The 17,313-nt window shown below is 29.5% G+C and overlaps 1 protein-coding gene across 2 annotated transcripts in view; it reads right to left on the bottom strand.

The window, feature by feature from the left end:
• LOC108684124 (transcription factor SUM-1-like) overlaps positions 1-17,313 on the bottom strand; it is a 63,380-nt gene that overhangs the window by 32,123 nt on the left and 13,944 nt on the right. For both annotated transcript variants that reach the window (XM_018188223.1, XM_018188225.1), the window contains exon 4: positions 14,751-14,829. In XM_018188223.1, coding sequence (XP_018043712.1) covers positions 14,751-14,829 — 79 coding nt within the window. The remainder of the gene's footprint in view (positions 1-14,750; positions 14,830-17,313) is intronic.

The following is a 17,313-nucleotide window of genomic DNA, read 5'->3' as shown; positions in this document are numbered from 1 at the left end:
ATTTTAATATCATATTATAATTATGATAATAGTATAAACGTATAAATACGATATATTTGTAATACAGTTTTCGAAAAGACTTAAGTAAATAATTCAAGTGTCAAATTCATAAATCTGTAAATGACAAAGGATATGTAGAAAATAAAAAGTGTTTTAATATTCTATTATATAATTTAAAATTTTAAATTACATTATATATATAGAGTAGTTAAAAAATATTTTTAAACAGATGAAATGAAAATATGTTGTGAAAACATGATTTGCAAAAAAATTAAACATTTTATTTATTAGACAAAAATCATTGACAAAAAAATTCTTGAAGTCTAATCATAAATCGGCATCTTTAACGCCGTTCCATTTCTGCAATTCAATTAATTCAATTATATTATGTTTTCTTTTTTTTCTATATATAATATCTTGAATATCGGTAAGTAGATTAAATGTTTTATTAATTAATTTGATGACATACTATGCAGTTAATTAATATACATATATGTAACTATTAAAATAAATTTTTGTATAATACAAAATATAAATAATAAGAAGCATACAACCATAGCGTTAGATGTTTTAAGCGAAAGTCACATATTTAAAATTATATTATTATATTATATATGTGCCTGTATGCTCCCTATTATTTATATTTTTTATTTTTAAGCCACTTCTAAAAGTTTAAAAAAAATTGTACAATATTATTTAATACGGAACAAGAGTATTTTAAAAATGCATTAATCATCATAATAGAAAAAATTCTTGTGAATGAAATAATCGACATTTACTAACCAAAAAGATGTAATGTACAGAAGACCGGGATGAAGGCTCCTATCATGGAACAAAATCGGAATGGATTCTGATCAGAATTATTCAATTATTCCCTAGATTTCTATTGTATTTTCTGAGGAAAACGGAATAATTCCGATCGGAACCCATATCGACTTTTCCATGATAGATGCACTGTAGCTTATAGGAGTAATAATCGAGGATCGTTAAAAACAAAATATGTAAGATACGCATGAATGTGTCTGAGCACTCATAGCAGCGACTGCCGTTCAATTTGCAACATCTCGTTGCGAATACATCTGTCAGAAGTTACGCTACAATTTTTAAAAACCGTACATGTAAGTAAATATTTTTATTCTTAAAATTTTTGTTTTATAATCGTATATAATTGTCTGAGATATTTAATTTCTATTTAGATAGTCAGTATAGTTTTTACTTAATAAAGTTCAACAGTTTCTTTTATTTATGTTTTTGTATCGTATGCTGTTAATGTTTTTAAAAAAATGAACAGGAGAGTAGGCTAACTACAGCATGGAGCTATATTCTCATTTAGTGTGACGACTTTTATAGTACTACTTATATTAATATTTCATTCCATTAAAGAAATTTACTCAGTGGTAAATGTTATAAGTTTCCCTCACGTCCAATCTCGATAAAACTAGGCGCATTCGATGTTTTTGCATGAAATAAACAAATTTGTTCTGCTCTGCGAAGCGAATATTTGTATTTAAAATATATTTTTATAAAAGTTTTATTAATATGTAGTCAAAGATGTAGCTTAAAATACATTAATCTTTATTTTTAAAATCTTCAATCAAATTACCTCATACCATTAATCATCTCATCCTCGTTCCGGAGCTAGTTGACTCAAAATGTACTAAAAAAATGCATTTTTTTCATATTATAGTTATCAATTTCCCCTTATTATTAAAATATGTATTATTAGATAGTTAAATGTATGTAATAACTGGTGTAAAATTCATTTTTTCGATAAGTTTCTTAATTTCATCTGTATAAATTTGTATAAAATTGAAAAATGAGTCTACTAGATCGTCCCTATTTATACTTGCAGTATTGCGATATAAGCATTATAAAATACTAACTGATTTTAATAAAAAATAGAAAAATTTATGTACTACATTTATGCATAAATACAATCTTTATCGATTTTATATTTGCGTCATTGTGTTTATTTCAACAATTTGTTAAGTACATTACATAAAAATATACAAAAAATATATAAGATAAAAAATAACAGTAATCAATTTTTGTTCAATGAATTTTTTCAGTATCAGTTATTTTTATAATATTTAAAAAAATTAAAACAAAATAATAATATTTGACTTCAAGAACAAATTAAATACAAAAGAAATATGTAGGTGAGCATCAGCAATTATTAATGCGTAAATTAAATATACATAAAGCAATTACATAATTTATAAAGTTGTGTTTGATAATAAATTTACTTCTCAAGATAAAAAAAAAGGATAGATGTTGTTCCGATGAGTATTTTTGTATAAAAATAAAAATAAGAAAAACAATTCTCATTGATCTTATTTTTGACGTATGAATTATCAAAGTTATAACCTGCAAGATTAAAACTCTGAACAACGTTCAAAAGATTTTAGCTAATGGGCGCGTTCAAGTCGACAAAGCGGCTAACCTATTCGCCGAGCAAATGAACATGATTGATTGTTACTTATAAAGTAACCAACCAATCATATTCAATCAATCAGTGAGAATGCTAGCAGCTTTATACGACTTGAACGTGCCTAATAAACAAAAATCAAACCTTAGATAAAGCTAAGAACAACTACACACGTTCAAGTAAACTTGTCAAATCAGTTATGGATTAACGCATAGGCAAATAAGGCACTTGCCTAGGACGGCAAATTTTTGAAGACAGAAAATTTTCATATAATTGAGATAAATTTTTAATTTATTAATCTAACATTTTTGTATAAGTTACATCGAGCATATTTTATCAGAAACGATATTTTAAATATACAGTTAAAAGTGTGTTATGTTTATATTACTTATACTTAAGAATTATTGAATGTTTTTACTAGCTAATGCGAAGATATAAATCATTTTTTTATCCATTTTCTTTTTTATCAAATTTATAAATTAATGAAGCCACCTTGGATGGCTAAATGTTGATACCTAGAGGCGGCAAAATGTTTAATCTGTCACTGTCAAATATGCATACACAGTTGTTTGTACAAGTTTATTGGAGCGTATATGTGACATAAACTGTAAAACTGTAGTTATTGCAAATCAGCACACATGTTCCAACAAACTTGCACAAATAAATGATGATTGATAAGTTATTTGAATGTGTGGTCGACGATGTTGGTAACTCTTTCAAACTTCACACGGAAAATACTTAACGAAAAAAAATATTATATTATTTTGAAAAGCTTTTGAAATAAGCTAAATTTGCAAAAAAAAATGGAAGTTCTTACTTAAAATTTTCAAATTGATTTTTATTTGACTTTAAAAAGTTTTCTAGACCACAATTACATACTGCTATACATAATGCTTTACTTATTGTAATAAAATTCTACAAATTTTACATATGCATATATAAAGTATTTTTCTAAAAAATAGTTTATTTTCTGATGTTGGTTGTTTCCGAACTTTTAAACTACTTGTATAATTTACGCATTAATAAGCGGTTAAACTTATACGCTGTTAAGATTCACATTTTAATTTTCTATTTAGAATATTTTTATTTTGTAAATTAAATAACGATATGATAATGTGTTTATCTCATTGTAAGCGTATATTATATTTTTCTTTAATAAGCAAAGTCCATATTCTAAAATTGAATTATAAATTTAAATTTCAAAGTTTTAAATTATAAATTTTTCATTTCATGCAATTTGTAATATTTTACAAGAAATAAATGTTTGGTTATTATAAAAAAATGTTGCAAGTAATAATGTCACATAATAAAAACATCAGATTTGTTCAATAGAAATTAAAACTCTCAAAGTTTATATAGATAAAGCAGTAAATAATACACAATACTCGATTAATAATTTGGAAGATTCAAAAATAGAATATCAGATATTATATAAAGAATTTAAAAGACCATGAGATTTTATAATAGAATATTTTTTTGTGTTTCTATCTGGGTTGTACATATGACAATAACAATTATCTGTTACATAAAAGAAAGAACTGGTCTACAAAAAAGTCTCATAAAAAGAATCTTAAAATCTCCATAAATTTAAGCCTTATAGCAGAGTATACATTAACAGCCACATATAGAAAAAATATGGACTTAAAAGTACAAGTATACATATTGAGCATCTAGGCATATTTTCTATTATTGCATTTTATTTCAAATATTCAAAAGCTAATTATTATTGCATTTTATTCAAACATGTTAAACAAGATTTATAATTCTTTTTCACGTTCTCACAAGAAAGGCAATCCGAAAATCCTGAAAATTCTGAAACATTATATGCAAGAAGATAATTTGCTGTAAAACATTTTAGAAAGTTTACACGTAATATAATAATAAGGGATAATGTGACGTGAAAGTTTTTATGAGTTCAAAATTGTTTGAATTCGAATTGATATTTTTCAAATAATTGATATTCAAGGTTGATATTCAAATATCAAAATTTATAAGTTGATACATCTATCATGTCTAAAATTATATTGATGTACTTAATTATACCAAAAAATATTGCATTGTTAATATTGCAAAATGTATGCAAGTGTATACGTACATATAACTTTTCCCACATATAGATCGCTATCAAAAATTTATAGCAACATAAATTAGCAATAAAGCTACAACCGGCTTATCGAATAACCATTTCGATATAAAACTTCAAAAAAGAAATTGCACTGTCAACATATTTATTACAATGGTACTATATTAAAAAAATAACATAACTTGTTAACATAACTTATTTCAAAATTTATACAATTAAATAAAATGTTAAAAAACAACTTAAGCATATATATTCATATGATGCTTAAACAGAATGAAGAAGTATAATTAAATGTACATTTTTATCATTTAATTATCGAAATTTTCGAAATGCTCAAAAATAAAAATGAGTTGCATATCGGGGTTTTGGATATTAGCATCGTTATTATATAACGGCGAATTACTAAATAAATAAATAATTCTATAAATAATCAATTCGCAATCTAATAATAATCGAAGATATTAATAATAATTCAAAAAATCTCTAAAAATTCACCAACATATTTTCAATTTTCTAGAATAAATATTGGCACTTCAATTTGGAAAATAATAAATTATAATATAATTTATAATTACCGAAAGACGCGAAGAAACTTACACGAACAGGAATCATTCGATAACTAGTCATCTTCTCCTTAATAGGATAAGAGTTAATAATGTCAGTTTCAATTATCGAAAGTAATAAATACTAGAAGGAAGAACTAATAAACAAACTAGTAAACATCTATTATTCAAATCATTCGATAACTTATCAACATGTTTGAACAAACAAAGTTGTACTGTATATATAACAATCATCGAGTCATACACTATTCGTTCTTTTGCTTAGATACGTTTCAGAAATATTCACGTACCAATTGCTATATTTGAATATATCAAGCAAGGTAACAAGTCTTTTTCGTGGTGATCAGTTTACTACAGTCTCACAAACAACTACTGCCAAATTATCACAGACTTTACGGTAACAATATGAGCGAATCAAATTGAGCAATATAATTAATCTGATGAGTAATAAAACATTAAATTTCTTGGAGCAAAATCAACGTTTTCGAAGTTAAGAAGTATCGGATATGATACCACAATATAATGAGCCATTCAATTTCATAGTAATTGGTGCCGGCACCGTCGGCGCTGCAATAGCGACAAGGTTAAGCGAAATTTCTGAAGTCAAAATATTGCTGATTGAAGCTAAATTTCACGAAAGCTTTTTCATGGACATTCCTACGATCGCACCAATCCTATCTTTGGACAGTAACATCAATTGGAAGTACAAAACTAGGCCTTCCAACAAATACTGTCTTGGTATGAAAGATAACAGTTGCTCTTTCCCAGCGGGAAAAATAATCGGTGGCAGTAGCGTGCTAAATTACATGGCAGCTAGTGGAGCCAATGCTGAAGATTATGATTATCGGTGGCTGAGATGGGAAACGAGGGTTGGGGATACAATGATGTTGTAGTATTTTAAAAAGTATTTTAAAAAGCTGAAAACAACGGATATTCCGGAACTGAAGTCGGATATTGACTATCATGATAACGGATTGTCTTATAAAGACAATACCATTAACAAGTAGAACCGAAGCCATTGGTTTAATTAACACAAAACAATCAGAAAAACGTAATAGTCTACTAGACATCGAATTAATCTTTGCTAGTGGTCCACTGATACAAGATTTTATTCTTTCAAGATTATTAAATTATAAAGACTCATTACGTCAAGAATGGAAATATAGTGACGGACATGATTGATCCCTTAGGCCAATATTATTAAAACCAAAAAGCCGTGGTCAGATAATGTTATTAGCTAATGACATTAATGTTAAACCAGATATTGTATCAAATTATTTCGATAATCCTGATGATATCAAAACTATGATCGCGGGTTTTAGAACTGCATTAAATATTGGTCGGACAAAAGCGATGCAGGCATTTGATTCTAAATTGTCAAATATTATTTATACTGAATGCAATGATTACGAATATGACTCTGATGCTTATTGGGAATGCGCAAGAATCATGACTTCCTCGCTTTTTCACTATTCTGGAACTTGCAAAATGGGAGCAAAAAAGATCCAACTGCTGTCGTCGATCCTAAATTAAAAGTATTTATTTGAACACTAGAGTATTTACGCGTAATATTATATATAATAATTTATATATATAATAATTAGAGTTGTGACGTGAAAGTATTTATGAGTTTATATGCAACGTTTTGCAGGTATTCAAGGATTACGAATGGCGGATGCATCCATTATCCTGAAATTGTATCGGCGCACTTAAATATACCTATTTATATGATCGCTGAAAAAGCTGCGGATATGATCAAAGAAGAATGGGGATATTTGAAAAAATCACGCTAAATATCTTTTGCAAAGTCATTGCATTTTGCAGTTTTTATTGTCATGTTATTTAAAAGCTCAGTCCCATCATGTAAAATTAATTTTAATCTCGGTTCAATTAAGAATTAGAAAAAGATAAACAGTATATTAAACTGAAATTAAAGGCTGGTATTCACAGTGGATTCTTATATTTAAGATCGTCTTAAATGTAGTTTTAAAATATCATAAGTCAATCATAAAACAATATCATCTTAAGATGATCTTAAAATAAGAACGAATTATGAACATCGGCCAATTTAATCTTATATTAGTGGAATCTGATTTTAATTTGTGATGATATTATAAACGACACTCGATACAATGTACATATATATATATCGACATCATATATGTCGATATATGGTTGATATCATAGCAACAAATTTACGTTATAATTTATTATTTCAATAATAGATTTTGTCACAAAAATGCTACATATATACGTTCTGCGGAGCAAACTTGATTGAGGGAGAATCTCTTCGCAAGCTGTTACATAGCAAGCATGTACACAGTGCACGTGATGCGAGTTGGCATGGCTGAAGCATTCACACACCCGAAGTAACCATATCATGACAACTTGTCGACAGTGATACAACTCTGCTACTGTTCGGATGGGCAAAAGGAAACCAAATAGTAAAATGAATATAACTATAAAAAGTGTATTTTTTATAATTTTGTCAATGCAAAAGGAGAAATTAACGAAATAAAGTCAAATTTGGATAAATGTGTCTTTTTTTTTTATATAGTGTCTTTTGCATTAAAGCAAAGTATTTCAACAAATACAGAATCAATAGAGATTAATTAACTATATTACTGTATACACGTGCAGACTTAAAAGTTAAGATTTAATTAAATTAGTCGACTGTAGACGATAACGATTTTTAACAAACTGTTCAACGCCGGTCAACGCGTGCATGCGTGCACATTTCATACGACTCGTACGCTCATACACACGCGCGGTACGCACGTACACGCACACGCCGTAGCGCTCATCTATTTTCAGAATGTAGGCCAATTAATCCCGCCGCATTTTCGGCACGGAGGAAAAACGAAAACATTACAAGTGTCTTACGGAAATAGCTGCGGGGATAAATGTCCAAGTACTGGTCGGCTCTCCGCTCTTCGGTCTCTTACGCTCTTCCTACTCGTTTTCTCTCTCGCTCTCTCGTCCCTTCTTCGCTAGTACGAGGGTAGTGTCGCATAAACGCAATAATTTAATATAGAACATATGTAAGAGTCCGCTAGTTACTTCGACACACCGCCACCCTAAGAGGTCGCCTGCATGCGTGATATGTAGACGTTTGCTCGATGATATACAGGAAATTCTACTTATTTGCGTGCGTATTCTAATTATACATCTTTAATTAGATTTGGATCTTAACTTTTCTCTCACAAACATTCCTCTAATGCAACTTTTTAATTTATATTAATAATTTATCGTGTGTTATCTTAGTTTGAGAGAGGCGCGCAAAATTAATTAATGTAAGAGTTCATCAACTAACCCATAACGATATTCGCTCCATTTTGCATTAAGTGTAGGCAGAGTGTAGGCATTAGGAGGCTCTTGATCTTAATGATGGTAGTTCTAATGGCATTTACACGAGCAATATTCAGCGTTTACGAGCAGATTAACGATGCATAGTAAATGAATGTCTTTCGGAGTTTGAGAAACATACTGTTACGTGAGGAGAAATAAATTTGTTAAGATTTATGGCGCATATGAGTGATCGGTATCGCTATTGTGATATGTTTTATTTTATTATATGTATAATTTTATTATAATTAAGATTAAAATAGAGTAGAATAAATTAAATTGAGCAATTTTAGCAATCTTCGCGTTAAACTACAATTCGGAATCAGGTAAACGCGTGCGAAGTGAATTCCGTGCAAATATTAATCCTTTTATATAATAAAATTAAAAATTGGTCCTAATTTGCTACGCATAATAAATCTGTCGAACAATAGCATTGCAAGTGGGATAATAATAATAAAATTATAAAGCTATATAAAGCTATGAGAAAACGAAAATCCATTCTACAATTGTGTAAGCGTACGGTTGTAGTTGATCAATTACAATTGAATATTCTTTTTATATTCGACCGAGTCAATTCTTGCAACTATAATCACGTGCAATACTTACGAAATTGTAGAATAGGCTTAATATATCTTCATGTTGAATAAAAACAGACACATCGGAAACGAAAGAAGCTACGAATTTTAGGACTTCGCAGATAACTGATTAATCTTATGAGAAAAACTTTTTCTGTATTTCGTCTTATATATTTCATAAATATTAGATCGAGGAAAAGTTTCTTCGTATTTAAAAAAATTTTTTTGCAAAAGTTTTTCATTTGTTGCGAAATTTTCGTTACAAATATATCATTTGCTAGAGCAAAGTTCAGCTTTAAGAATTTATTTTTTTTAATTGCGGGATGATGATTTTTATCGGAATTATAAGCAATCGAAGTCAGAATGCTCCTTTACTTAATTCGCGAATAACTCAGGAACAAAAAAATCATAGAAATAATTTTAAAAAATGATTTTGTACGGAAAGCTTCAAGCTTTCACAATAGGTAGTAAAAAATATAAATTTTTTTTGACACATGAAAGAAAAAAGTGAAAAGAAAATTTTTCACCTTTTTCAGCTTGTAATTTTTTAAATGTAAAAATTACAGAAACTCAAAAAAGTATAGTAACCTTTCGAAAGTAGAGATTTCAAACTTTAAATCTTTTTTTTAAATTTAAATTTCATTCATTTTTTTACGAAGATATTGTATATACAATTTTGAATTAAAAATACGAAGAAACTTTTTCTCCAACCCAATATATATAATTTTATGCAAATAATTTAAACGTACTCTTGTTTGTATTATAACGCGTCTGTTAAGGTCTAATTTGTTTAAATTCCCATTCAACAATTTTCTATATTTCTCTCATACTCCTCTAGTTTTGATAACGCAATAATTTCTCGAAATAAATGCCATCTCGTCGAATAAGCCTAAGCGAAACAATGAATAGAGACGGGCCGCATATTTCACGGAAATTGACAACGGCATACGTCTTTTCGACGCGATCGACAGGATGATCATTTTTTTTTCTTCTTTTCTCTTTTTATGCGAGCATTTACAGGTTGACGAAGTGTCAGAGGAGACCTCGGATGGGAAGTCAATTACGAAGATCGAGGCCGCATTGTGGTAGCATCGAGGCAGCTTCTCTTGGCGTGCCAGCGATCGAAATTGCACAGGCGGTCGACCGGAAAATAGGGCCGCGCCCTCCAATGCGCGGTCTCCTGCCTCCCGAATAATTTATCTCAAAACGCATCACGCCGCATCGTCTTTGTGGCATTGTCGAGAAGCGAGGGACAGAGAGAGAAGCATTCGAAAAAGCAGACGGACGGAGGTGGATAGTATATCATGCACCACGCGAGAACTTGGTGTGCCGAGAGGATCGATTGTCGGAAAGCGACCTGACCGCAAAGCTATTGACAGCAGAATTAATCTCAGCTCCGTATTGCGGATTGCGTGATTGATAAACGTTGAAAATAGGCAGCAAACGACAGATAATCGACGAAAATATCGCGAGATGAAATCTTTGTATCACTTCACAACTCTATTAAATTCCTTAATCGAATCGAATATCACAGAAGACTCGACATTAAAATGAATATTAACAAGAAATGTGTTTCAGAAATGCACTTGTGCATGACGCAAAAAAATATGTAAAATATATGTAATATGTGCAATGAGACAGAACATGGTGCATAGTCCAATATATATAAATATACAATTTTATTAAGAAAACATTCCAAACAAAAAATTATATAGCTTAAAGGAAGATGTACGTACAACAGTGACATTCCTCTTTACACTATATAACTTTAATTTGAAATATTTTTTGTAAAATTGTATATTTTCAAAATATTTGCCTATTGAGATTAAAATAAATCATTCTACATATGTATATGATATATTTAAATATAAATGTGATAAATAAATGTTATATATGTTCAAATATTAATTAACTTTCATCACGAAAATAATTTCTTTCTGCTATTTCAAATAAGACTATAAACTGATCGCACATATATTTGATATCAAAGTCTCCAAAGATTTATCATTCACCTGGCGAACATTAGGAAATTAAGAGAGCAAATATTCGGTACACATACGACAAAGTATGAGTTTATATGTGTGGTATCAAAAAGCCAACCAAAGTCAAGTATAATGGCATATTGGATTTATTGCTTTTATAGTTTCTGTGCCGGATATCAAGTATTTGCTCGAATCCATTATACGAATGTTGAATCTTCAAATGCCTTTATGTTCAGTCATCTAAAAGCTCTTCTTCAAATCATTTTTTTCCTTCAAAACACAAATATCTATTGATATTTTCTATGTTAAATAAACAAAGTAAAAATGGAAATGGCCAGTCTGTTATAAAGTATCTTCGTAAATAAAGATTCGCAATACTAGCTCGATGGAGGTTATTGCCTTTATGGTATCAGGCTTATTCACGGTATATATACGTTTTACTACTGACACGGAAAGGGCGGGCAGGCACCAGATGCGACAAAGCATTTTTTCAACCCTTTCACTTTCAGGGCGTTGTGCAAACTTTTAATAGAATTTAAAGCATACAAGTGGAATCAAGTTTTTAATTTCAAAGCCGAGATAAAGTTTTTAGAAACCGGACAATATAGAAGCCCTTAACTTGAGTACTTTATCGAGAAGCAATAAATTATCATGAATTTAAAAATATAAAAGATGTTACGCTCTAAACGTGGAAAATTCTGTAACATCTGCAGTGTCAAGAAATTAATAAACACTGAAAATCTCAGAGAATTTTATCAAAATTCTTTATTCGTAATTGACGAAGAGTGTAGTTGAGTGAATTATATTCCACTTTACGTCAATGAATGTACAAAGTAAATCATACAGAAGAAATGTATTAAATAAGATACAGAAAGAATAGAAATCAAATCTACGAAAATACTTCGATTCGATTAAAGTAATCTTCTCAATTTTTTTACGAGAGAAATAAAAAAAATTAGTATCCTTTCGTTAATGCAAAATTGTCTCTTCAGGTATAAAGAGAAAATTCAAAGATTTAAGTACACACAAGTATATATTTTCTCATCAAATCTCAGTATAAACAGTCTTTTCCGTTATTTCTTATCTCATTTTATTTGCTTTTACATTCGACATCAATGAAATGACACTCTGTCCGATTATTCAGATTCTGTGAGCCAATTCGCCTTGCTCTTTTAGCACAGTAAGTGCGACAGATAATCTCGTTAGTTTCTAGGTACATCCGAAGATTTTCGTAGGCACGATATATCGTCTTTACGCACGCTCGCGTGCGAATGGTCGTGGGGAGAAATGTTGCACCACAGAAGCGCGCATGGGTGGGCTATCTATAGCGGCGAGTGTAACCAAACGGAGACTCGGATGTCACTCAAGGATGACAAAACTCATTAATACCGATCTGCTTAATGCCCCGTCTCGTGTCCAACATTAATCTGCTTAAAAATACCTGCCGAGGTACGTTCAAGTGACCCGCCATTTTAAATCATCCATGTCGGTTTACTTTGTAAGATGCGCGTCGGTATGTACATCTCTGCTCCCGAAGATTACGCGACACGTACGATTCTAACGATAATATTCGCACAGGCTGTTGCCTTCGCTCTGGAAATGCTCCCTGAGTAACTACGATGAGGCGGCAGTTTGAAAAGGAAATGGAAACGACGGAAATTTCGGTCGTAACTAAGTCTTATCGCTTCTGTTTGCGCACCGTTAAACTATTTTAGATGAATTCACGCGACCAATTGTGACGATATGAAATATTATTTTTGTATCTGATCTGTAATCGCCGATAATATCTTCGATATCACTGTATTGTAGAGATATTTATGATCCATATGGCTCTATTACTTGAAAAGTGACGAGACTAAAAAAATTGAGTTTCCTAGGAAAGGGAAAAATTGTTTTTTCTGAAAATTATTGATCAATCAAATATAATCGATAAAAAAAAATTCTTAACATGTGTGATCAAATGTCATTTTTGTCATTCACAACTCTTAAAAAGTTATCCTTTTTTGTAACAATTTTTTAAAATCATTTTCTTTGAGTTATAATATTTTAATGATTTTTTTTTATTAGTTCACCTTTGATAACTGACAGTAATGTTTATCTAACTCACTCACGACAATAACTCAAAAACACGTTTTATGTAAGTTGTGTCTTAAAAAAAGCGATATATATAAAGTTTGATAATATTATTCTGAATAAATATTATTATTACTTTCAAGTTTAGATATTTATCATCACAATTTAAATAGGCTTGAAAAATCTGCAATACAATATGCAATTTACCATAAAGTATTGATTTCTCGAATTTAATTTACATAATACTTCTCAATTCTTAAAAACAAATTTAATTTAATTTACATATCATTACAAATGCAATTTAAAAGTTATATAATTAATCAATTAATTAAAATAGAAGAAATATCAAAAATTATAAATAAGCGATAAATAGTGTTTCCATTAAAGTTTTATTCAGTGAAAAGTAATTCTGATCTTGTTATAGAATCTGTTTTGAAAAAAGAACACAGTATATGATTGCCTAAAGCATCATTTGGTACATGTACCAAAAAGTTACACGTGTGTCCATATATTTTTACGGAAATATGATCTATTTTTATTCGATGTGCATGTGAGACAACGAACGCAAATTTGATCTTATGGGTTCTTCAATCATGAGGCTGCATAACGACTTGTGTACTAATGCTGCCTTATGCGATGCAGATGTTGATGATTTTTTGCGTGACAGAACGAGTCATGAGCGAGAATTTGCGAGACTACGGACACACGGTGCACTAATCATTTCGCTGTTTCTTCTGCAAAGGAATACGTGCCGCAGAAAAGATACCATACGATTTTTCTCTAACAATCTTTCTGTGCCATGTGTGCTCCATAATAATAGAGTGAATAAAGACGTAATCTAATATATGAGACATAATTTAAGGATCAAATAATTGGTAAAGACGGATGCAAATTAAGTCCTTTTTTAGTTTATAACAGTTTTTCTAATTTAATAAATAATAATGGTAATGAATTTTTCCTTTTAACTGCAGTATTAATTACCAGAACTTCCAGTAACAAAATGTAACATTGACAAAACATACACAAAAATAAGAAAAATTTTAAAATATTTTTCTATTACATCATTCTCTACTGTTGTTTTATGTATAATGAACAATAAAAATAGAACAACATAAAAACGCTGATAGCGCATTCTCTGAACGCAGTCAAAACACACAAATAAAAAGATAAAAATAAATTTAAAATGTCTACTTTTTTTCTATTACATAAACTTCATATAACCCAGATTAATATTTAATCGCAATATTTAAATGTAATATTCAATTTTTTTTATTAATATCATATTTGTTACAGTATCCAAGTTTAAACTGATTATCATAAATATTCTCGCCACTGTCACAGTATTATTAAAGGAACAAAATTATCATTGCAATAATCAGTACCATTTCTTTGTTATGTAATTCACGTGTGGACATACAATTCTAGTTACGGTTACTGGAAGAAATATTAGAGAATAAGGAAGATCGGCGTTAAAGGCCGCAATAAAGAGTTTTGCATAACGCACAATGCATAGCGTCTCAACTAATCAAAATCCTTTTTTTTCTATAAAATAAAAGCAAAAGAAGTATTCTGATTGATTAATTCGCTTATATACATTATGCGTTATGCAAAAATCTGTGTTGCGGCCTTAAGTATCTTCCCCCGAGAACCTAAATTTGTAAGCAACCATACGCAGGGTGGAATGCGAGTAATACCACTCACCGTTAATTGGTTGAAACCTTGCCAAAGGATCCGAGAATTGCCGAAGTCTGTCCGTCACGTACTGCGGCGACTCTCCATTCTGTAAATAAGAGAACGAATGTAGAGCCACACAACACACACACACACACACGCACACACTCTCTCTCTCTCTCTCTCTCTCTCTCTCTCTCTCTCTCCCACTTATTCTCTTTTTCGATATAACTGTTTCCGTGCGCGCAACGTTTCATCTCGCGACGCAAATGAAACAGGGCATGTCACAAGCCCTGTCATTCACAATGGAGGCAAGCGTGCTGAGAAATAATGGAGTCTCAATAGGAGAGATTAAGAAGATGACAGATTCGAATTAAATCGAATTAATTCTATATCGCGTGAACGCCTCTCGATAAGAAATCATCAATCGCGCTTGATCCTGTAAATAATAATAAGTCTTGTTTTAATTGTTCTTTCTACATTTTTATTTGTTTCCTTTGTCTCTCCTTTTTCAAAGCTCAAGCAGTATTTATCTTGTTCCATTATAATTTCATAAAATTATTAAATGTTCAGGATATTGAAAATGATAATGGAATAGATTAGTGTTTACGTATTGTAAAATAAAATTATATATAACTCATGTAATTTATATCATACTCTAACAAAAAATAAAATCGTTTATATAAAGACTTAACTTATTGTAGATAAAGCAAAAATATTTTTTTTTTATTTTTATTATATTAATAATATCTATTTGTTCTATTAATTTTAGAATAATTTTAGAATAATTTGTATTAATTTTGAGAGAGATTTCATTCTATTTTATATACACAAAAAATTAAAAAAATCTTTCCTTTGTCAGATTTATAGTAATAAAATTATAGTAATAAAATAGAGTAATAAAATTTTCGAGTAATAAAATTCTTTTTGCCTCGTTTTTCATAATGATTTCACTGTTTAACGCGATCCGAAAGCGTTTGTGAAGCAATTAAAAGAAAACGCGTTTACTGTACAAGCAAAGAATTCTTTGCAAAGTGATATAAAGCAAAGTATGTCGATGATACAATAACGTTAGTTCTATTTTAATTTGTGTAAAATCATAACATTCTTAATTTAATTAACAATGTTATGATTTTACACAATGATTTAACAATGTTAATTTATAACAATGTTAATTATAACCCATAAAAACATAACTTAATTATATTAGTCGTTAATAATAGATACAAATTATTAATTAATTCATTATTCATCTATGAAAGATTGTTCAATTGCTCTTTCCGCTATAATTTTGTTTTGTTTTTATCTTATTTTATTTTTTCTGAAAACATTTTTGCAATAGAAACAGAAACGGTCTAAAAAAAACGATCGTAATATTTAGATTTGAAACTGGCATAAGAAAGGAAATATATATATCTATATATATATCTTATCATTTCTTCGCTAAAGAGAATCGAATCGAAAACTTACTGTAACACACTTCAAAGCCAACGATTAATATTTTTAATAAAAAATGAAAATATGTATAGTGTGCGTGTATATATATATATATATATATATATACACACACACATATATTTTCACTTTTCATTAAAAATATTAATCGACAAATAATGTGTTCGATATATAGAACAATTGAAACGAACGAATAAAACTGAAAAACATAAAGTTCAAGAATAAAGTATATCATATGTATGTATATATTTTGAAGAAGATAAATTCAATAAGCATCTTTGTAATTTTGTTCCAAACTATTGAAACTCTTCAAGTGAGACGTGATATCTCTTAATCATTCAAAACTTTGTAGAATTAATCCGCTAAGTTATAGCAAATACAAATTTCGGTTGTATTCGAGTGAACCATTAACCTGGCTGTACTTCAGTTTATCCTATGATCGAGGATCATCCTGCAAATATTCGCGAGCGAAGCGTGACGACGATAGGCGGGAAGCGGCAATGGGTGGAATCGCTGGAATTATCGTTACCCAATTTGCTTCTCCAACACCACGTAGTATGTACTCGAAGTTCGCGAAATTGGGTCACCGCTGGTGCACCAACGGGCAGAAAGCGCATCGACGAATGTGCAAATTGAAAATCGAACGATGTGCACTGCACATTTGTTCATCGTTGTTTGAGCCGATAGTGCGAAATACGTATAAAACAATATTATTTTTGTCAGGTTTGATTATTTACGTGCAATTTTGAATACGAATTCTACGTAATGACTAGAAAGATATATTTGTCATTACCATATTTTGTTAAATAAAAACAGATTTTAAACACTGCATATTGTAGAAAAAATAATCCATTTGAAAATGTAATTATGCTTTAAAATTTTAACTATAATATTATATGAATCAATAAGATACACAATTCATTTTTATTTAAGTAAATTTATTTTATATAAGTAAAGAGTATGCTCATATATAGTTTATTTACAAAAGTTAATTGTGTATCTGTTTGATATATATATATATATATATATATATAGGGTAACTCCGGTATATACGCTGCACTTATTTATTAAATATTATTTACTATATTTAAAGTAAACGAATTATATCAGTAAAAACTTTGTACTGTCTACTATTATG

The sequence above is a fragment of the Atta colombica genome, unplaced genomic scaffold (genome assembly GCF_001594045.1).
Source record: "Atta colombica isolate Treedump-2 unplaced genomic scaffold, Acol1.0 scaffold126, whole genome shotgun sequence".
In the NCBI taxonomy this organism is placed as follows: domain Eukaryota; kingdom Metazoa; phylum Arthropoda; class Insecta; order Hymenoptera; family Formicidae; genus Atta; species Atta colombica.
The sequence above is the reverse complement of the archived record's forward strand: the minus strand, read 5'-3'. Positions and strand labels throughout refer to the sequence as shown.